The 23,301-nt window shown below is 43.0% G+C and overlaps 1 protein-coding gene across 2 annotated transcripts in view; it reads right to left on the bottom strand.

Annotated features, from left to right (window-relative positions):
• Positions 1 to 525: 525 nt before the first annotated feature.
• LOC124149468 overlaps positions 526 to 23,301 on the bottom strand; it is a 63,642-nt gene continuing 40,866 nt past the window's right edge. For both annotated transcript variants that reach the window (XR_006863091.2, XM_046521066.2), the window contains 2 exons: positions 5,173 to 5,316; positions 526 to 3,518 (listed from right to left, as the gene is read on the bottom strand). Coding sequence is in view for 1 of the 2 variants with exons in the window: in XM_046521066.2 (XP_046377022.1) it covers positions 3,316 to 3,518; positions 5,173 to 5,316 (347 nt within the window). In the remaining variant the exon portion in view is untranslated. The remainder of the gene's footprint in view (positions 3,519 to 5,172; positions 5,317 to 23,301) is intronic.

A 23,301-nucleotide genomic window follows, 5' to 3' on the forward strand; every position in this document is an offset into this window, starting at 1 on the left:
CGTATACGTGTGGGTGATAAGAGTCACATACGTTGATGATAAGATGGATACATGTATGCTTGATACCATGTTTACTTTCATTAGGAAGTGTAAACGCATGCACATAACCAGTGTCCATGTACGAGCGAATCAAATAATATCCCCAGGTATCATTGAATTCATCTGTGATAACGTTTAATTACAGGTGTGTATGTAGAATTCCACTTCGGTGTTCAGTAATTAAAAAGAAGCATTTTAACATACTCCAGATACTTCACAGGCTCCTGGCATGGGCGAATACCTGAGTCAGCAATATTACCATGGTCTGATTTATCTTCCATTGGTGGACACTGGTCACCATTGGGATATAATGACACTTAGTCAAGACAATGGCGTCAGGTCACATGTCCAAGGTCAAAAGTCATAATTATCCCTCATGGTAACGGGGACCTCTTGTGTCCCGGGATACCATGGGAAGGGATATTATGTTCCTTAAGAGGTGTTCCCTTTCACGTTTTTTTTATTACATCGAGAACAAACAATCGATTTGGAGTTATGTTTTTTATTATCAAAAACGTTTCTACAAAGAGATGATCTACAAACAGAATACCCAACACGTGGAAACCCTATACAAGATCTGATTGCAGTAGTAGAAATGAGTATGTCACTGTTCTTGGTTTCGCAGTCACGTGGTGTTGAACAGGTAAATATCGGTCACAACAAAATGTATATGAAAATAATCAATGTAACATATGGAAATAACTGAAATGTTCCAAGTTTTAAAAAGAAGTCTGGAATTATCTAAGCAAAGTATTTTTGGTCATGCAATACTTGTTCCAGGAGCACCTGTGAAAATACAACACAGACAAAATCATAATAAGAACAAAAGGATTCATAACGTATCTTGAATAATCAAATTATAAACAAATCAATGTGTGGCATAACCATAATATTAATATGCAAAAACACGGGATATAATCCTTGATTTAAAAATAAGGACCACATGGTTTGAGGCTCAGTATTGATGCTTTGTTATTACAAACGATCGTCACTGTTGGCAGGTGAAAATGGAACTGATTCAGAAATAACGCAGACAGAGCTTGGGCATTAAACCAATAAACATGGTATGCCATTTTCGAAAACGTTCATACCTAATATGCATATATACTACTCAAGACAAGTTAATAACACCCGATTTTATCATATAACTATAGTTAATCTGTTATGGCAAGACATACAAACGTTAGTAATATGAAATAAATCGGATAGTCCTTAACTTATTTTTAATAGTATATTACTGAAAATCATAAATGCTGAAAAGTGAGTTGTGTTTTACGCCGCTTTTAGCAGAATTACATCCGTGTCAGGGCGCGGTCACCATGGACTTCTAACGCTGTACCCATTTGGGTATCGATCCTTGGGATTTGGCGAGTCCAGCCAACGTTTCAACAACTGAGCTACCCCATGGGCAATTGGCTGAAAGGATTTAGCTTTGTTATTGTAAGTAAACGTAACACAAACGTTTCATGTGAACACATGCATAGATGTTCCATTTGCACATAATCCAAAATACAAATCAAATTATTATCTCATTGTGCCAGTTATATCAATGACACCAACGTGCATCAATGCGTTTTCAGCTGAGTCAAGGTCAAGGCCGTTTGAGATGAGAGATCAACGGGACATTTACAATGAAAATCAACTGGTCCTGGGTTTTATCTGAGCAGGTACATGACGCAATGTAGTATAATGCAGGTACAAAACATGATTTTCCGGTGGTGTAAATTCAAAGACACCCTACTCACGTACAAAGTATTAGGTACTCAAGGTTGAAAAATATTGACAGACCCGCACAATATCGATGGAAGAAGCATTGCTTGTTATGTGGAAGAAGCATTGCTTGTTATGATGTTAGTCGAGCCATTCAGTGGCCGTGTCAACTTTCTACACTAGCTACAGGGAAACATTCAGTGATACTGGTAGGTCATGGAAGGTGAGCTACACGTGTAGTGGCTGCGTTTCGGCGATTTGGTCAGAAATGATTGTTCATGTTCATTGATATCATAATCTTCCATCATGGAGATGAGAACACAAGTTGAGGGACCTAGTCTTAAATATCCGTGACGTCGAAATGTCCTAAACCCTAAAAGCGATTACAATTTGGTAATCAGTTTTGATGAACATTTGTTCTTGTCAATATTTTACTACTTCGCTCGAACGCACCCTATACACGCTGTAATACTACTAGTGTATTGGAAGTCAAACGTGAATAGTAGCACCGTATCCACAAAATGGCAGCTGGATTTACATGATTTGAGCAAACAGTAAAAGACAATTTAGAAACACGCACAGACATAACAAAACGATTAGTCACTTAACAGACCAACCTTCACAATTTTAAAGGGGCTCATTTCTGCATATAGAAGCCCAGCCTAAATTGTTTAAAAAAAAATTAATTGAACGACTACCATACCTTTTGCGAGGCATAAGATTAAAATCATAAACGAGACCCTTCTAAGATTACGCAAAGTTATAAACCTATTGGTAAGTGATGCTCATTCTAAAGCACTGTTACGTATGTATGTACGTATGTGTGGTCAATACGTATATAAACTAGCTTCTGTCATGGATATATGTATCCAACCCTGTTTGAGCTTGACTATTTAAAAAGTAACCAGCTAAACAGGCCTTTCCTAAATGAAATGTTCTCAAAGAATGCGTCAACTTGCAAAACCAGAAATGTTATGGCAGTATCAGCACACTAACAGAACACGTGAACACAATAACGCAGCCAGTAAAGACCACTGGCTGACGGAATCCAAAACATATGTTGTCTTTCCCTCTGTTACACGTTCATAAAGATCTATAACTACAAGGAAGTTTGTGTGTTCACGTCAACCAGTGTGGCCGTTTTGTTCATATTTCAAGCAGCTGCCATTGAGAGAGAGGAAGTAAAGCGACACCTAGAGCAAAAAACCAGCGCCCTCTAGCGGTGACATTAACCGGAAGTACTGGTCCATCCAGCCACATAGAAATGCAAGATCTGTGCCCGACTCCACATCGAAATAAATTGACACAAATCCGTTGTGACGATCGTTTACATTTGTTTCGTTGCGGAATGAGGCAGCTAGGTGTCAGGACCACATTTTGATTTCGGATATCCTCGATAAGGTGCACGTTGTTTACAGGCCCGGATGTAGGAAATGCCAGCCTTGTCTTCATGTCAAGGTCGGTTAAACTGACAGTAGGGAGAGTCACGTGACGGCCACTGACCCTCATCAATCAAAGACGTGTCCATCGTGTGTCCCAGGTGATTATAGCATCAATATAGGGCATTTACAAACGGCTTTTCCTCCCTTCAATGTAATACACGATTGAGGTTAAGATCGCCCATACAGGGGCTGCGATGCCGAGCCAGAAGGACCAACTAAATATTTTTTTCACGTTATCGTGTTCGTCCCAACTGACAACAGCTTTAAAGTTTTGATCCGAGTGGGCGTTGATGCCGAATGTGACCACACCGCCTCCCATCGACAGAGCTGAAACACAAAAGAGCATTTTATATGTTTTGTTTGTTTGTTGTTTAAAGCCGCACGGTCTAGACCAGACAGTCCAGTGATTGACAACATGAGCATCGATACATGCAATTGGGATGCGATGAACGACTGCGATGCATCAACCATGTCAGTGAACCTGACCACCCGATCCCGTTAGTCGCCCCTTACGACAAGCACAGTCGCCCTTTACGGCAAGCATGGGTTGCTGAACGCCTGTTCTATCCCGGATCTTCACGGGTCGATATTGCACACCGTAAACAGTGTAATGAGATATCCCTGTTCGTATAGCATGACGGCCATTCTGAAGACTTGGTATTCTGTACTTGACGTAACCACTAGATCAATACTATCAGTTTCATGACTGCTGTCAGATGGTGTTGTGTCATGTGATAGTCACGTGCGCGAATTCCAGCTGGTCTTGGTTGAGGTCCTATTGGGCGGAGACAAGCCGTGTGGACACGTCAAAAGTCTAATTACTGGAGAGGTGCGCAACCCAGGCACCACCTAACATACCATTTCTCAATGGAGCGGGTATTTCTTGGACGGGTGAGGGTGACACGTTTCTTATGAACCTCTGATGACGTCTCACTACAGTAACGGAAGGTTCTTCCAGAGACCATATACCGATCGGTATATGGTCTCTGGTTCTTCTAAATGTTGGTAAACTTCCAAGGCCGGCAATATCAACAATGCCCGGGACCTGATGAATACATTTCAATTGCAATACCTAGGTTTTACAATTAACGTTTTATAAACTTGTCTCTTGATGATTGGTTAAAAGTTAAAAAAGAACCCAAATTAACATGAAAATTCCATGACGTAAATCAAACCTGCAACCTCACAGGTAGTGAGTGAGTTGTGTTTAACGCCGCTTTTAACATTATTCCAGTTATATCGCGGCGTGTCAGCTTAATGTGGGAGGAAAGCCCAAAGTGATGCAGGTCTTAGACGTTTACCACTTCGGTGAAACCCACGAGCACGGGTATGGTGCTGACAAACCAGAAACATAATCGGGGCGAACTGGGATTCGAACCCAACATCATAGGTTTCTGGCGTGCCCAAGGGACGCAACTCTGCACAGCGAATCGCGGCGCCTTAGACGACTGGGCCACCCGTGCCCCCATGTCATTCAGAGAATTTATTATATCTACTGTTTTATTAGTAAAATATCTTGATGTTTCTTGATGATTGGAAAATTCCATGAATCGAACCTGCAACCTCACATATCGTATTATGTTTTTAACCCACTGTTTTACCACCGACCTTCCGGGGCAGGTGATGAACAGATGTTCAGTTTATCATGTTATGACTCCAGCTAGTCCACGCTGCACGTGTTTTTTCTCTCGCACGCTTTGAACAAATTCCTTTAATACCGCGATACTGTGTATAGTTTCACTTTAGGGTATGTCGATGTCTTCTTATTTGTTCTGGTACGTCTTGCATTTAGACGGTTCATAAGATGGATAAAGCATGCCTCCTAGGTTTTGGTTGAAAATTTAAAAACCTGACCTCGGGAAAAGCCCGGCCCGGTTGCTTTTCCCTCACTCGCGGTTTTACATTTTCAACCCAAACCTCGGAGGCGTGTCTCATCCTATACATAAAGCCGTGGTTACACGAGGTCTGTGCAGATACCTACCAGCGAGGACTAGAAGTATGGAAACTGCAAGACTGGCATTGCAACCTTTACATCCACAGCACAGTGCCATTGTCGCCAACATCAGTGACAGCAATCCCAACGCCAGACCACACGACATCAGCGCCTGAGTTGCTTTCCACCAAACTGAAAAATGCAAACGATCAATTAACATGGCGTTTATAAAACACAGAGAGACTAAACGGCAACTGATACCAACCTAGGTACAACTACGACGGACAATCTAATGCAAAAGAAGTGGATCACCTAAAAAGATACTAAGAAATTAATAAAATTAAACCAACAGTCGGTTTCACCTACTTAGGTTGTCTGTCCAGATTTGAAGATGTCATGTCATGCCACGACGCTGTCGTATTGGCCGTAGCAGACATACAGCTAGACTAACATTTAGTCTCTGAAATCTTATATTACACAATATCGTTCTTGACTCTTAAAAAAAAAAATATTCCCTATGCTGATTTCAGAATAGAGGTAGCTTGAGCTGGCTAGACTTGCTTTTGTATACATTTCTAGATTATTTTTTCTCTCATAAAATAAATATATTCCACGGTCATGGTGCAGGACTAATATACAGCTGAATATTACTGAAAGGTGAGTATGCTCCAGTATGTATCCCTTGTGATGAGAGAATCACGGTTACGCATGTCCTACTGTGTTGATGTTTCCATGACAAGAGATACATATTTTCAAGTTTTGACTCGAAAAAAAGAAAAAAAAGAAAAAAAAGAGAAAAGAAATACATTTTGATTTACAAAGTCAGCTATTTTTATAATTCGGAAGTATATACTGAGATAGTGAGTGGTTGTGCCGTCGATGTGGGTTGAAGTAGTGTAAATTATAGTCCCGCCTGAGGGGAATTGTATGACCATGTCATTCAGAGAATTTATTATATCGACTGTTTTATTAGTAAAATATCTTGATGTTTCTTGGTGATTGGAAAATTCCATGAATCGAACCTGCAACCTCACATATCGTATTATGTTTTTAACCCACTGTTTTACCACTGACCTTCCGGGGCAGGTGATGCAAAGTTGTTCAATTTATCATGTTATGACTCCAGCTAGTCCATGCTGCACGTGTTTTTTCTCTCGCACGCTTTGAACAAATTCCTTTAATACCGCGATACACTGTATTGTTTCACTTGAGGTATGTCGATGTCTTCTTATTTTTTCAGGTACTTCTTGCACTTAGACGGTTCATAGGATGGATAAAGCATGTCTCCTCTTTTTCTTCGTTAATTTTCGGTTAGTTTGTTTATATTTAAATGTAGATGTTACCATTACTTTGTCTAGTCGCAATATGGCTGAAATATTTTCGACGTGACTTTTAATTTTAACTCACTCATTATGGAGCCCTCGAAAACACCCATGACCCCATGACCCCCATGCACAATACCAAAACTAGTGGGACAGAAAAAATCCCATTCAAAAACAGGCATTTGTTACCAGTCAATAGACTTACATTTGAGGGCCAGTGAATTTAAATAATTCGTGAAGCAATTACATGTATTGTCTTGTAATGTTACACCTGTTGATGAATTGGTCATGGTGTTGAGATGCGTTAACACGGACGTGTGGCCGGTCGAAGTAAAAATGTATTAGTGTTAGAAAGCTTCGAAAAGGCGATATCCTCTAGATCCACGTATGTATTGAAAACAAGCAAATGAGGTTTCAGATTTTTCACAGATCCATTCAAAAATGGCATATCCGAGACAGAAACATATTGAATTATAAAGTCTGTATAAAGTTACTATGGCAATTAGGCTTCTCCATCTCCGGAAAAGATCACAGGTTACAAAGATGACGTTATTGGAGGCAGATGAGGCCATAGTTCTAAATGTGAGAGTTTTTGACGAGTCTTGTCAAACCTATACGTTCTCACTAGACCGTCCACGTCGTTGGCGACAAGGGAGTGATCCTGTGTTGGTATTAATAGTCCTCTGGAACATTTGACAGCTGCCATAGCTTGATTCTAAGTAATTACATCTGGCAAATTCGTGAAGGTGACGCAATCATAATTGCTTGTGCCTGGCAGAGAAGTCTGCTGAGAACGACATTTTGGCTTCATAGATCGTGACCAGATTCATAAATCGTGATTTTGATGTCCACAGTTCCGCCCCTTAGTCGCGCCAGGATCCGCTGATAATGGGTTCAAAGTCCAGATTCGTACTGATTCTGATCCATGATCTGCCAATGGTTTCACCAAGAGATAAATGGGTAAAGAGGTAAAAATACCAAAATGACAATAATCAAGTCAGGAATGCGAATGCCCAATCGACTGAATCATCAGTCACCTGTTGACGGACTGCCGCTTTGAAATGGGAGAGACCCGTAGTCGCAAACACCAAAGAATCGCAGGTATTAGACGTTTACCACGTTTGTGAAGCCCAGCAGATTGGGTCGGGTGCTAGTTTACACATTCACGATTATATGCTGGTCGAGCCTGGATTCGAACTGCCACCATGCATCCGGGTGGTGGTGGTGGTTTTGTAGGTGCTGATGGTGGCGGTGTATTGGCCACGTGATGGGGGGCAATAATAAATCGCTCCGTCACAACTGCCTTTCGAAATATAAAACTTTTCAAAACAGGTAGTTACGAACCCTAGTCTGTATATACCCTGAAACAAATATATCCAATACAGCCCATGCAAGTCTAGCTTACTGCAGTATCTGAAAATGACGAGAGTCTCCGGGCTCCTTTTTATTATATTTCATTACAATAATTTAACAACTGTTTTTATCTGTAAAATATGGTCATTTTGAACTGGGACTATATGTCTACTGCAACCCTTTCTCAAACTGATACAACCGTTTAGACTACAAAGGTACACGTTTAAGGTAATTTCCCTATGTTAATAATGTTGAGCTTTATGTGGCAAGATCGACTGACGAATACAGGGAGGGTGGCTTCAACGTGTGATCCGGTTTCCTAGAGCCAGATGCAGCGTTCATGTTTTCCTGATCCGATTGTACACAGGTTAATTGCCGTAACGTAGCTGTAACCTGGCTGCTTGTGTAAAACAGCTTTAACTCACTCACCCATCGCTTCCCTTAAAAGACGAATTCAACATTTCCATACTTTCTAGAACAACCAATGTCCAATCCCACTGACAATCAATCAAAATTTAGTTAAATATTGAACTCTAATTACAGTAAACTACGGTTATAACGAACACGCTTATAACGAACTGACTGATATAACGAACTTATTTTTTAGCCCCGGCCATTTGTTGCATATATGCTGTATATATGCTTATAACGAACTACAGTTATAACGAACTAAAATAAGTGGTCCCTTTGAGTTCGTTATAACCGTAGTTCGTTATAACCGTAGTTTACTGTAATGTCATCAGTAATGATTATGCGTCCAAAATATTCATACAACCGATGCTTAGTTCAGATGCAACATACCACATACCACCATTACAGAATACCACGCCCCGATTATGCGTCTATGTTTGAGAGCACCACACCCGTGCTCGTGGGTTTCACCGAAGTAGTAAACGTAGACCTGCATCACTTCGGTCTTTCCTCCCACAGAAAGCAGACATATTACAGACGTGGTATAACTGTTCAAACGCATCTCACTAACTCACATAATTGCTATGCGTATGTGTGCTCATATCCGACGTTTCAATGCCCTGGCATTAATTTTTCCACAGGGGATGACGCCCGATTGGCATTTAGAAATACGCCAGATATGAGGAGAGTAAAATAAGGAAAAATTCTCGTCGCGAAGCCTCCAAACATTAGTTGACATTTCTCTTGAGCGAGTTTTTGTTTTATCTAAGTGGTTGCTACCGGTTACCGATAATTACTTGACATAGCTTCTCATAAATGTCGGCAAAAATGTCGACATGTTTTCAAGAGCTTTCGAATTACACGTTTCCGATGGATTGAACTCCGCACTAGTTGGATAATTCATGCTTTTAACATTTAAAATAATAGGAGTACAACTTGTCATCCCATTGAACAATAAAGAATCCATTCCTCTGTTGTAAACAAGTCGTTATGTGTGATGGTCCGTATGTAGTAGTGCTTCTTATGTGTGTGTGTGTGCGTGTGCGTGTGCGTGTGCGTGTGCGTGTGCGTGTGCTTGTACAAGTCCGGACTGATTCCGATTTATAGTGCCGGCCCACTAAGATACCATGACGCAGTTCAACATGAATACCCAACTCAGACTACCCGTGAAGATTCCGGGGTAGAATTGGTCTTCAGCAACCAATGCTTGCCGTAAAAGGTGACTATGCTTGTCGTAAAAGGCGACTAACGGGATCGGGTGGTCAGGCTCGCTGACTTGGTTGATGCATGTCATCGATCCCAATTGCGTGGATCGATGCTCATGATATTAATCACTGGATTGTCTGGTCCAGACTCGATTATTTACAGACCGCCGTCATATAGCTGGAATATTGCTGAATGCGGCGTTAAACAACAAACCAAACCAAAAACCCAACTCAGACACAGCATACTGACTCCGAGCCGACCAGTCCTTGTGTTAGCGCCTTGATGCCGAGCGCCTTTTACAACTTGGCTGAAACTCACGAGCACGGGTATGATGCTGGCTAACCGAGATACATAATCACGGCGACACCGGGATGTGAAGCAAGGATGATAAGTTTAAGGCCTGATGGACGCACAGCGAAATACGGCCAGTAAGACGACTGGGACGTCTCTGTCCCCCTGATGACGGAGGTAAATGAGACAAGGGTGTTGGGGACGTGTATATGCGTTTCAATTGAAGATTAGACACGCCGCCTTTTGCTAGCAATATACCATCATATCAATGCGGCGAGGATTAACCAATGTGGGAATCGATTTGGGTCTCATGTTTAACGAGCGAACACTTTCCCTCTGGGCTAACCTGAAGTGGTCAAGAATCGCCTTTTGAGTCTTCACAGGTGATCCCATTATCCGCTTGGCTCCATGTAAACACGTGGGGACCCGGATAAGTAAAGATCCTCAAAACTCTGTTCGGGGTCTTCGCGTTGGTACCTGGTTAGGATAGGCCGCCAAAGAGCAGTTGCTTTTTGTACGAGGCGATTATATGTATGTGATTCGTAGTCAGGTTCAGTGACTTGGTTGATGGCGCGTCATTGTGCGCCGACAGCGTGGGACGCTGATAATTATGTCAAACAATGGGTTTGTCTGTCCCGGCTCGATAATACACAGGATGGCGTGACTGCGGTGTAGAACAACAACGTAACATCTATCCGCATATATCTAAATCATGAACAATACAAAACCAGTGATGCTTATCCGTTGACCTCACAGATAACGGTGGGCGGTGGGGTAGCCTAGTGGTTAAAGCGTTCGCTCGTCACGCCGAAAACCCGGGTTCGATTACCCACATGGGTACAATGTGTGAGGCCCATTTCTGGTGTCCCCCGCCGTGATATTGCTGGAATATTGCCCAATATTAAGCCATACTCACTCACTGATAACGAACAGAGTGAGAACAGTGAGTTACGATCAGCGGAGTGAGTGAGTGAGTGAGTGAGTGAGTGAGTATGGTTTTAAGCCGCTTTTAGCAATATTCCAGCAATATCAAGGCGGGGGACACCAGAAATGGGCTTCACACATTGTGCCCATGTCGGGAATCGAACGCGGGTCTTCGGCGTGACGAGCGAACGCTTTAACCACTAGGCTACCCCACCGCCCCTACGATCAGCGGAACCAGGCAAAGCGAAGCAACTCAGTGGGTATCAAGTTGTTTTCATTTGGAGTTCGCCTACATCGTGGCAACATCAATGACATCCACAAGCAACATTCTGGAGGTCGTATCTGAGACAACCTAACCACAGGCTTCGACCAAGTCTACTTTTCAAAGTGCATACACCTAATCGAATGCTTCACTGAAACTCTCAATTCACAAAAGAATTATTTGGCACATGTCAAAGACAGTTAAAACAAACATTGCATTCATATGGCTATGCAATTAGCCCGCTTGGGGAACCCGGTTTAACATTCCTTTGAAGCATGTAATTATCATGCAAGCAAGTCGAGTTAAATGTTCAGAGAAATTTAAATAAGTTACTTTTAATTATGACGAATGAGGATATGGTTTTCCCTTTGGAGCTAATCTACATTTACACAACCAATGTCCATTCTGTAGGATCCCTGCGCACCAGGCCTCGAAGATTAAACGAACGCTTGACTTTTACAACCCAACAATTACCGTAATAGTTTTTGATCTTTACTTTGTTCGCGTTTTATAGGGATTGATGTTCTTGATTGCAATTCCTTGCGACCAAATTTGAAGAAAGAATAGAAAAAGCTTCTAAACCCTGAAACATATTTCAATTTGGTTTGTCAACTAGCCATGTTTCAGATGAGTTCGTTATTTACCGCGAAGCGGTTAAAAACGTTTCTTAGGCTTTCAAAGACGTCTCTATTGTCCAAATAGAAACTTTTCTGTTGGTTAATATCTTTAATCACAGATACCCCAAGACGTATTTACCCACCCCGCGAGTCAGATTCGATCCTAAGTAAACTGCCAACAAAAGAAAATGCTGACTTGGTTTAAGCATGTCATCGATCCCAATTGCATGGATCGATGCTCATGATATCAATCGCTGGATTGTGTGGACCAGACTCGATTATTTACAGACCGCCGTCATATAGTTGGACTATTGTTGAGTAAGGCGTAAAACAACCGACCAACCAACAAAAGAAACGTTACCATAGTTGTTAATCGCTCTAGTTTAAAAACCACAAAAAATAGATGCATGAAGTAAAATGTATTGAAAACATCAAAATCCCAACGAAAGCAACATTGGGGGCGGGGTAGCCAAAATAAGCCGACAACGTAATGGACAAAGAGCACACACATGTAAATTGGCTCAAGTTCAATGACACGTCACATCAACAACGACGATCAATGACATTGCAGGGGTGTTCTATGGGGGACATGTCATTCATGTAACGCTGAGCTGGCAAATTTCCGTTTACGATGACCAGTCGTGTTCTCTCGTGCCCACAAATTCCTCCCAACACCATAATACCCCCTTTACCATACGGCACGACCACCTGAACGCAACATGCCGCCGTTCGTTCTCCCCTTCGGCGGTAATCACGCTGTTTTCCATTAGCTCTGAACAGACAAAACCGGCTTTCATTAGTGAATACGACCCCCTGCCATTCACGTCGCTGCTAACGCGGTACAGTCCTTGCCCATTTCAATCTCCGACGACGATGTTGCGCTGTCAATAACTGACCTATGTAAATTTTGTAAGCCGTGAGTCGCCTGGCCACTTTCTGTCGACTAACCATATGCCCTAAGGCATTCCTTTCTGAAGACGTGATTCTCTGGATTCGATTCCGGAGACGGAAAGTACGCAAGTATCGGTCTTCATTGGGCGTAGTTACCCTGGGTCTGTCTGTTCTTTGCATGCCTGATGTCTTCCCGGTCTGTCTGTAACGTTGCACCAGGTTAGTTACAACAACACGGGAGCAACCAAATGTTCTAGCAAAGCAGACACGGGTGGCTCCCAACTATATCCATACCCAGGGCCCACTCGCGTTGTTCCGGTGTCAGTCGTGACATTTCTGTGGTGGATTTTTCATGTGTGTGTGTGTATCTGGCATGCGGCCCGTATCACTCATATAAGCTTTTTCCACTTCTTGCGCGTCTTCTACCAAAAAACAAGAGTGCCGTGAACATGTATCACTTTCTGCACAGAGCATTCTTTTGTTTGGACGATGTGTTTTGCATTGATTTAGTTGAACTTGCTTTTTACAATTTTTGCAATTTCATTTTAAAGTGCTAAAGCTTCTTTTGGCCGTCAGTTTATATAACGATCTCTCCATGGGTTTTGTATTGAGACTGGATGTTTCTTCATATTTTTTAATTAACACTATGTGTCTGATATATACTTTTCAACATAGACTAATATATACTTTTCAACAGTCTGAAGCAATATTATCTTTTTAAAGCATTTTCTGTGACCGTTTTAGTCAGCTCTTACTAAAGCATGGCATACTGGTGACCTTATGCATTCACTCACTGCCTATTCATTTGATTGAAATAGGGCATGCGCACACACAAAATACAAGAAACTCATTGATACTTTTAAATTTCGGCTAATCCGAAATTATTGCTGTGCAACCGCGGGTTTGTAACCGGAAGAGACTGGCGCACAACAATGCTGGCCTCACAGTACAGGAAAGGAATTTAAAAGAATACAGTACCCTGTTTGACTGGGTTGTTGGGTCTGAAACGTATTCTTTTGAGTGACTAGAGTTTGCTTCAATGAAAGGTTAGACATGGTATTTAGCTGAGGATTTCTTTGACATGTACTCCAGCTTCCGATGATTTAACTTCATGTTGAAGACCGATGTGTACCTTTCGGTCCTATACTTCCGTTAGCCATTGTTAAAGATAGTTACTGTGAAGTCTAGATGGCGGATCCAGGCTGATATTTTTCGGGTTATTGTAATAAGTGGCACCTTAGTCAGAATGCAACAGGAACATGTGTGGGGTGTCACTGGAGGTAGCAAAGAAAGAATATAATTGAGAACTGAGGCCTTCTGGGTAACCGTTAGTAACTGCTGCGCATTTATTCTAGGTGACCGGAAGTGACTACTGCGCACCTATTCAAGGTGACCGGAAAGGACTGCTGCGCACCTATTCAAGGAAACCGGAAGTGACTTCTGCGCACCTATTCTAGGTAACCGGAAGTGACCATATTTGCTAGTTTCTAGTTTTAACGCGTCAGGCAAGAATAGTCCAATCTTATCACAGCTACCTGCAAATAATCTGGGCACGTCAAATCAAACAAAGGAGCAACATTAATTTAAAACAACCAGGAAATGTTCAACTGGCTGACCACCAGTCTTAGAAAAAGAAAACCGGTTTTGATAAAACTCCCCCCAAATATAACCAATGCTGCGACGTGTAAGGCAATCACGTGAAAGATCAGGCAAGGTATTCACGACCGATGTATTACAAAGTATAGTTATGTATTCAGCATTTACTTCATATCAGAAAATAATTGAATGATGGGTGGGCAAAAGGTCAGTTGCTTTATTAAGTGCTGATCCGGCAGAATATCAATGAAATACCATCACATTTGCGTTCGACGTATTCCGCTGCATAATAACTTCGGCTAAATAAGAGGTTTGCTTTCATCGGATTTGGGGAGAATTTGAAACGTCAATAAACTGCACGAAATGGCTCGCAAATCTTGTTCGTCTGCCTATTAATTATGTATAGCGCGACCCCCGGCTACTCTAACTGTAATTTAAAAACAGACATAAGCGTTGGATTATGACCCTTCTTCTCGCCGTTCGATTTTCTCAGAATGTCACCGTTTTCAGCTGTTAACAACATATTTGAATGAGGGCTAAGTGGTCCGTACAGTGCGGTAGAGTGCGTCATTGGAATCATACAGTATTAAACAGAAGCGCTGTAGGGAGCTTGCGCGTTGCTTTGCGTTCGTCAACCAAACAACAGAGGCGCTCTGGAGACATACTGTTGGCTGAGTGTGAAAGTGGTTATTACTTCCAAGCTAAACACACGACATAACGTACATAAGTTTTAAGCAGCTAATAGTCGGAAAATGACATCGTCCGACCAGAATTAAGAGACAAGTGTTCACCTCAAGACAAGGGCGTTATTAAATAAAGCTAAGAACAAATGCATACTTCTTCTGTGGTATACATGTCGCACAAGTAGCATCAATATGGGTGAGTATAGGTGAGGTGAGGTGAGGTGAGGTGAGGTGAGGTGAGGTGAGGTGGGTTTAACGTCGCGTTGAAGCGACGTTTTATAGTGCTAATCCACTGATATACCAGGCAGCGGTTTTAATATGAATTCCCCTCTCACAGTATACTGACTCCGAACCGAGCAGTCCTTGTCTTCGCACCCCAATGCCGAGCGCAAGACAGGGAAAGTTTTTTTTTGTGGGGATCGAACCACCAACCTTTCGCCCTCAGGGTAGACGCTCTATCCACCAGTCAACGGTGGCGGTCGGACATTTTGGGAGTGCTACACATTTTCTAAGGATGATCATTTATCTTTGGACACAATCTTTAACTCCTCCCTCTTATTATCAGACAGTGTGGAAAGTGAGTGAGGAGTGAGTTGGGTTTAACGCCGCTTTTAATAGTATTCCAGTTATATCGCGGCGTGTCAGCTTAATGTGGGAAGAAAGCCCGAAGTGATGCAGGTCTCAGACGTTTACCATTTCGGTGAAACCCACGAGCACGGGTATGGTGCTGACAAACCTAGAAACATAATCGGGGCGAACCGGGATTCGAACCCACAATCATAGGTTTCCAAGGGACGCAACTCTGCACAGCGAATCGCCGCACCTTAGACGACTGGGCCACCCGTGCCCCCTGGAAATTGTTAAGAGTCGCCAAGCATGTTTCGCCATCCCAATACAAGCGGGGGTCTCTCAGACGCACTCCCCCGGCATCTCGACGCACTATTACAGCTAAATAACCGGCACAACGCTGCTTCATATAGCTTGACCACGACCCATGGTGTTGGGGCACGTTGACACATCAGCTAGGTGACATTTAGACCAACCAATCCTCCTACGACAGGCATGAGTCGCTGGGGGCTATTCTGACCTGGGCCCACTTGCACAAAGCGATCTTAGCGCTAAGACTATTGTCAGCTTATGTTAAAGTATGGGCGTTACAATCATCATAGCGCTAAGATCGCTTTGTGCAAGTGGGCCCTGGAATTTCTATTCTGCAAACAATATGACGGATCACCATATTCGCTACAGAACCGCACATGACTACTTTGGGTTATTCCTTTACCGTTCGAGCAGCCATTAATGGCAGTAGTGATATTGCACGATTTCACCGTAAACTGCAGTGCCAGTCGATCCCTCCGCATATAGTTCGTACAACGTAGCTTTTGATGATTATTAGAAATTAGGTGTGTAACCTGATATCGACCAACAGGTTTATAAGGGTCACGGCGATCTGATAGCCACGTGAATCAGTGAAACTAGTGAATATAGATCCAATATGGATTTCTCCCTCTAGGAACAAATTACGAAGAACCGAGTTTTCGTGTTTTCCTACACAGCAAACAAACTCCTTAAAAGTATTAAAGTTTGTAATTTGTCGTTTTCGCCTTTTATACAAACGTGCTCATTTGACAGTTAATCTGATTTCTGAAGTTGAAGCTTTCTTTGCTTTTAAAAGTTCCATCCACAACGACTATTTCGATACAAAAAGATTGTTCAATTTCCTACTTGTCTCACGGGACTAGGTTTCACAGCCCATCACGGCATGCTGACGTTTAGTCTGTGTTGGACGGATCTTCAAACAGACTTAGGCGTCAGGTAAACCGATAACAACATTTACAGGAATAAATACACTACTAGCTGATTTGTGTGGAACCACATTCAACATCAACAATGCTTCAAAGACTTCTGCGATATTGTGACCTTAACTGAAACGTCCATTGAAGTAAGCTAAAACACCAAAACACAAACAATAAAAAAACCAAAACACCAATGAATGAAAAACCCTCGTCCCCTCCGAAAAATAGGTTCCGAATAACCATGATTAAGTTGATTCAAATGATGAGTAGGGGATCAGAAGCTGCTGATGGCGGAACTTGGTGGGGCATGGGGATATGCTTCTAATGTAGGACGTCCTACACAGCCAGGGGGGTGGGGGCACGGGTGGCCCAGTCGTACAAGGCGCCGCGATTCGCTGTGCAGAGTTGCGTCCCTTGGGCATGCCAGAAATCTATGATTATGGGTTCGAATCCCAGTTCGCCCCGATCATGTTTCTATGTTTGTCTGCACCATACCCATGCTCATGGCTTTCACCGAAGTGGTAAACGTCTGAGACCTGCATCACTTCGTGCTTTCTTCCCGAATTAAGCTGACACGCCGCGATATAACTGGAATACTGTTAAAAGCGGCGTCAAACCCAACTCACTCACTCACACAGTACTACAGCCACGCCGCAGTTTGTTGTTTAACGCCGCACTCAACAATATTCCAGCTATATGACGGCGGTCTGTAAATAATCTCGACCAGACAATCCAGTGATTGATAGCATGAGCATCGATCCTCGCAATTGGGAAACCTGGAATCTTCACGGGACCCAGGCCGCAGTAATCGAGATTTTAGCCATCATCGAAATATTTCTCCCCCGACTGCGTGCACCCCACTCGGCCCGACCTGACCCAGGGTTTTGCTGCTGGCCGAGAATGTATCCAACTTGTTAGAATATGCGTTTGTGCCTTGAGTCTTTTAAATCATTGATTCTGCACGAGAAAGACTCAGTCAGTTGGCATCTAATCGCGCCAGTTGTTGCAGAGAAGAAAGTTCAGAATATTCCCTTGACCCAAAAAACCCAAACCACAAACGCGGCGTGGTTACTTCGGAATTGACATTGTTGGCAAAATCTTTTTATCGGCATTAACCTGAAATTATTAGCGAGCGAGTTTTCAGAAACGAAATGATGCAGGTCTAAGTCATTTACCACTTCGGTGAAACTCACGAGCACATGTATGGTGCTGACAAACCAATTTGGCGAATTTTGGATTCGAACCATGATACGAATCTGGCACAGCGTCTTTGGCGACTGGGCTATCCGTACCCTCTTTGTATTATACATCTCACTCCCCTCATAAAGGAAACGAGTGAGTGAGTGAGTGAGTTGGGTTTAACGCCGCTTTTAACAGTATTCCAGTTATATCACGGCGTGTCAGCTTAATGTGGGAGGAAAGCCCGAAGTGATGCAGGTCTCAGACGTTTACCACTTCGGTGAATCCCACGAGCACGGGTATGGCGCTGACAAACCTAAAAATATTATCGGGGCGAACCGGGATTCGAACCCACAATCATAGGTTTCTTGCGTGCCCAGCGGACGCAACTCTGCACAGCGAATGGCGGCGCCTTAGACGACTGTGCCACCCGTGCCCCCTTATAAAGGTAAGGAACAGTGATATTATGTCCAATAGCTAATACCTTCAATATACTGTCAGTGATCATAATATCTCCAAATATCTATTCCAGGTAACAATTACTTTAAATAGTCTCTCCGCGGAACCTTCTCTGCCAACGCTCTGTTAAGAAAACACCAATAGCATCCCAAAAGGAATATATACTACTCAAAAGAAGTTAAAGAACACTCAATCTTTTCATATGGCTATAGTTAATCTGTCATGGGTTGTGGGTATTGCAACACACAACCTTCCACTTGAGGGTGTTCTTCTACTTGTTTTGAGTAGTATACATATGTCAGAATTAGATCTCGAAGTATGTGACCCTTGAGATTCAACGAATCACTGTATGATGATCGTGGCTTCTCAGCTATTGTCAGATTCCGAGTGAAACTCGGGCACTGTTAAGCAATTTGTCTTCGTGAATCGCCTGGAGAGCTGTTGTCTTCGTGAATCGCCTGGAGAGCTGTAGCGAGACCTCGTCAGTGATGTGCAACTGCCTCTCAGTTGAAACGCCAATCCCGCCATACACTAATGTAACTATAGATAATTCTCTCGATCGGGGATCGGTCAGAACAGATTCCAACTACATTGCTATCCAGCAATTAGATACTTCTCAACCGTTACTTTTCAAGACAATAAACCCTTGTTAAGGGCCCTGACTGGGAAAACCATCGCCCGGGTCGAGGCTACAATAAAAGCACCACCTCGGCCCAGTCGCCTTATCAGAAGGTTGGTAATAGGTGTTCTACAGAGCAATGTCTTCCGTGAACTGCATAATCTTGTAACCACAATCGCCCTTCGGGGACGCCCCAGTCCTTACCAAAATTGGAACACTGGGTATGAAAAAGGGGGCATTTCCTTGACGTGCAGGAAGGATCCCTACTGACGGACATATTTACGATCTGTTATCATTCATAATTAGTATAGTTTCTATTGTAAAATGTGTGCTGAAGCTCAATATGGTTGATCCGACGCTGTCTTGATATGTACATGTAACTTTGAAGGTCGTAACATCAGTTGGAACAGTTTAGTCACGAGTGAACTGTATTTTCTAGCTGTAGGTCCCTGGGGTCCTCCTTCACAAACTACTTAAAAAAGCCAAACTGCATGGTACATGGGTAAATATGACTGCCCCTTGTTCTAGGTCATCATCACGGTTGTTTACCCCCCCACCCCCCCCACCCCCCCCCCCCAGGTTTGTTCTTGACTATTAATGAATAAGACTTTTCAATACAGAGTAGTTTGTGCCAGACGATGTAGGTTTGCAAGTACCAAATATCACCAGGAACAGTACCCATACCATACATCAGGGAAATGGAGAGACATCTTCATCCTCGCCCGCGCTGCGATCTGCAGCGTTTACGTCGCTATCGTCGGTGTTGGTATTGATCGCCGCGACCGGGCAAGTCACATCTGAGAGCTATCTTTGAGCGAACAGGGAGGGCAGTGAGCCTGGCATTAACTGCTATTAGCGATAACAGATTCCTCGTCATTTCATTACAGAATCGGTATGTTGAAACGTACACGAGAAGAGGGGTGTAGGTGTGAGTGGACCTGACGCATATATGTTGTCAACAGTGACGGGATGTAGGTGTGAGTGGGCCTTGACGCATATATGTTGTCAACAGTGACGAGATGTAGGTGTGAGTGGGCCTTGACGCATATATGTTGTCAACAGTGACATTGTGCAGGTGTGAGTGAGTCTTGATGCATATATGTTGTCGATAGTGACATTGTGCAGGTGTGAGTGGGCCTTGACGCATAAATGTTGTCGAAAGTGACACGATGTAGGTGTGAGTGGGCCTTGACGCATATATGTTGTCGATAATGACATTGTGCAGGTGTGAGTGGGCCTTGATGCATATATGTTGTCAACAGTGACATTGTGCAGGTGTGAGTGAGTCTTGATGCATATATGTTGTCGATAGTGACATTGTGCAGGTGTGAGTGGGCCTTGACGCATAAATGTTGTCGAAAGTGACACGATGTAGGTGTGAGTGGGCCTTGACGCATATATGTTGTCGATAGTGACATTGTGCAGGTGTGAGTGGGCCTTGATGCATATATGTTGTCGATAGTGACATTGTTCAGGTGAGTGGGCCTTGACGCATATATGTTGTCGATAGCAACATTGTTCAGGTGTGAGTGGGCCTTGACGCATATATGTTGTCGATTGTGACATTATGCAGGTGTGAGTGGGCCTTGACGCAAATATGTTGTCGATAGTGACATTGTTCAGGTGTGAGTGGGCCTTGATGCATATATGTTGTCGATAGTGACATTGTTCAGGTGTGAGTGGGCCTTGACGCATATATGTTGTCGATAGTGACATTGTTCAGGTGTGAGTGGGCCTTGACGCATATATGTTGTCCATTGTGACATTGTGCAAGTGTGAGTGGGCCTTGACGCAAATATGTTGTCGATAGTGACACAATGCAGGTGTGAGTGGGCTTTTACGCATACATGTTGCCAATAGTGACACAATGCAGATGTGAGTGGGCCTTGACGCATATATGTTGTCGATAGTGACATTGTGCAGGTGTGAGGGGGCCTTGACGCATATATGTTGTCGAAAGTGACACGATGTAGGTGTGAGTGGGCCTTGACGCATAAATGTTGTCGATAGTGACACGATGTAGGTGTGAGTGGGCCTTGACGCATATATGTTATCAACAGTGACGAGATGTAGGTGTGAGTGGGCCCTGACGCATATATGTTATCAACAGTGACGAGATGTAGGTGTGAGTGGGCCTTGACGCATATATGTTGTAGATAATGACATTGTTCAGGTGTGAGTGGGCCCTGACGCAAATATGTTGTCGATAGTGACATTGTTCAGGTGTGAGAGGGCCTTGACGCATAAATGTTGTCGATAGTGACATTGTGCAGGTGTGATTGGGCCTTGACGCATATATGTTGCCAATAGTGACACTGTGCAGGTGCGATTGGGCCTTGACGCATATATGTTGCCAATAGTGACACGATGTAGGTGTGAGTGGGCCCTGACGTATATATGTTGTCAACAGTGACAATGTGAAGGTGTGAGTGGGCCATGTCAACATCACGGTGTGTCAGCTTGATGTATGAGGAAGGACCGAAAGTTGTGCGGTTTTCAGTCAATAACTTTGGAGAAAACCTATGAGGACAATGACAATGCCCACAAACCTAGGATCACAATTAGGACGAAGCATGGTTCCAACTCACTGTCATGAATTCTGGCACGAGTGAATGTCGCAAAAACCACCCTGACCTTGAGCGTTTGTCAGTATGTCTTTCCGTGATATAAGGTTTTCGTTGACAATCAACGGCCGACAAAAAGGGGTAGAGGTAACTGTTTGCAAGCGGACATCTTATTGATCACGTAACCAAAACAACCTGGACTCCAGGATCACGATTTCCGTTTTACTTGCATGAAGCAACTGTGATATATCTAACCAATCGGATTAACTGTTGGTAGTCGCTTTGAGCACTTCCGGTTAATAGTGTCATTCGGAGCAACTCGGTCGAATAAGAACAACGCACGGGAAGACACGAGTGGCGACGATTGACGACGACAGCGGAGGCTCCATCTCAGTTTGAAGTGGGGGACAATCCCAATATTAAAACGGAATTGCGATCAAACACTGCAGGATTGCGTTCCTCGGAACAAGACATCTCTGATAAACCAAGTCAATATTTGCATTTTATTTGATTCAGGCCCTGCTTGTTCAAACGTCGTTGAATTCAAGCACAGAAAAGAGACAAGTACATTCTAGTCGAAAATCCATAGAACCTGTCTCAGTGACCGATACGCCGCATTAGTGTCGGTTACTATGGAGGCACTAAACCAGGAAAAAAAACCATGCTGTCATTCGGGAATATGTCGTGTTTCTAATAAAAGCGATTAAATTATAATAAGGGAAAAAGTGCGCAGGGCTCACTAATACCCCTGACTTCGACTCCAACATATTTCTAAGTTAAAAACATGAAAAAATCATGTTTTTCAGAAAATACACATATCAAAATCAAACTTTGCAATGCACCTCCCCGATTGGTATTAAAACTGTACCTACTCTTGGAAACGAATCCATGAAATTGTTCCCAAGTTGTATGTCGTACAAATGTTGAAATACTTTTTTTGTAAGTTCAAAACATGAAACAAAACATATTTTTAAAAGACAATACACTTATAAAAATCCAACTTTGCACTGCACCTCTTCTATTAGTATGGAAACAGTTTCTCTAACTTTGAAAAGAATCCATGCAGTAGATTTCAACTTATATCGCACAAATGTTTATTTGAACAAAATCTAAGAAATAAAATGAAAAATCTGTAAAATACACATATCATAATCAAATTTTGCAATGCACCTCTCCTATTGGTATAGAAAGTGTTCAAGTTTGAAAAGTATCAATTTTGCAAATTTTAAGTTATTAATACTCGGAAGGACCGAAGGACGGAATTCCTTGTATAACTATGAAACCCGCCCTTTTAAGTACACTATGCATACAATTGGGACTAAATGAGTTGTGTTTACGCCACATTTAGCACTGCTCCAGCAGCACCACAGCGGGGACTACCAGAACGGGCTTTGTAACCATGTGGAGAATCGCAACCGGGTCATGATGAACGAGCAGCACTTAAATAAATGCGTTACCCCACCATCCATTGTTTAAACAGGGAAGCAAATATGCCAGCAAAATCACCCGGAAAAAGCACAGCCACAACCACAAAACCAGAAATGTTGCAGTCAGAGTAATGATTCTGAACATGCAATGTGGGCACTCTTCAAGAAAGTGCCATGTGTTTTAATCTCTGCAAAGAAATTGGTAAATTTGTCTTATAATGTATAATAGAATGAGCCTAGAGAAACACTTCGATTTCAGATACAGAAGAAATCGCGATTTGCTCATCTATGTAGATTTGATGGGATTGTTTATATTTTTGATTCGTTGGCTGTATGCGAGTGAGTGAGTGAGTGAGTGAGTGAGTGAGTATGGCTTTAAGCCGCTTTTAGCAATATTCCAGCAATATCACGGCGGGGGACACCAGAAATGGGATTCACACATTGTACCCATGTCGGGAATCGAACCCGGGTCTTCGGCGTGACGAGCGAACGCTTTAACCACTAGGCTACCCGACCGCCCCTGGCTGTATGCGAGGTAAGGGACCGAGTCCATACATTTCGTCAAATATTCTGGAAG

The sequence above is a fragment of the Haliotis rufescens genome, unplaced genomic scaffold (genome assembly GCF_023055435.1).
Source record: "Haliotis rufescens isolate VD_foot unplaced genomic scaffold, xgHalRufe1.0.p SCAF_1, whole genome shotgun sequence".
NCBI classification, from domain to species: domain Eukaryota; kingdom Metazoa; phylum Mollusca; class Gastropoda; order Lepetellida; family Haliotidae; genus Haliotis; species Haliotis rufescens.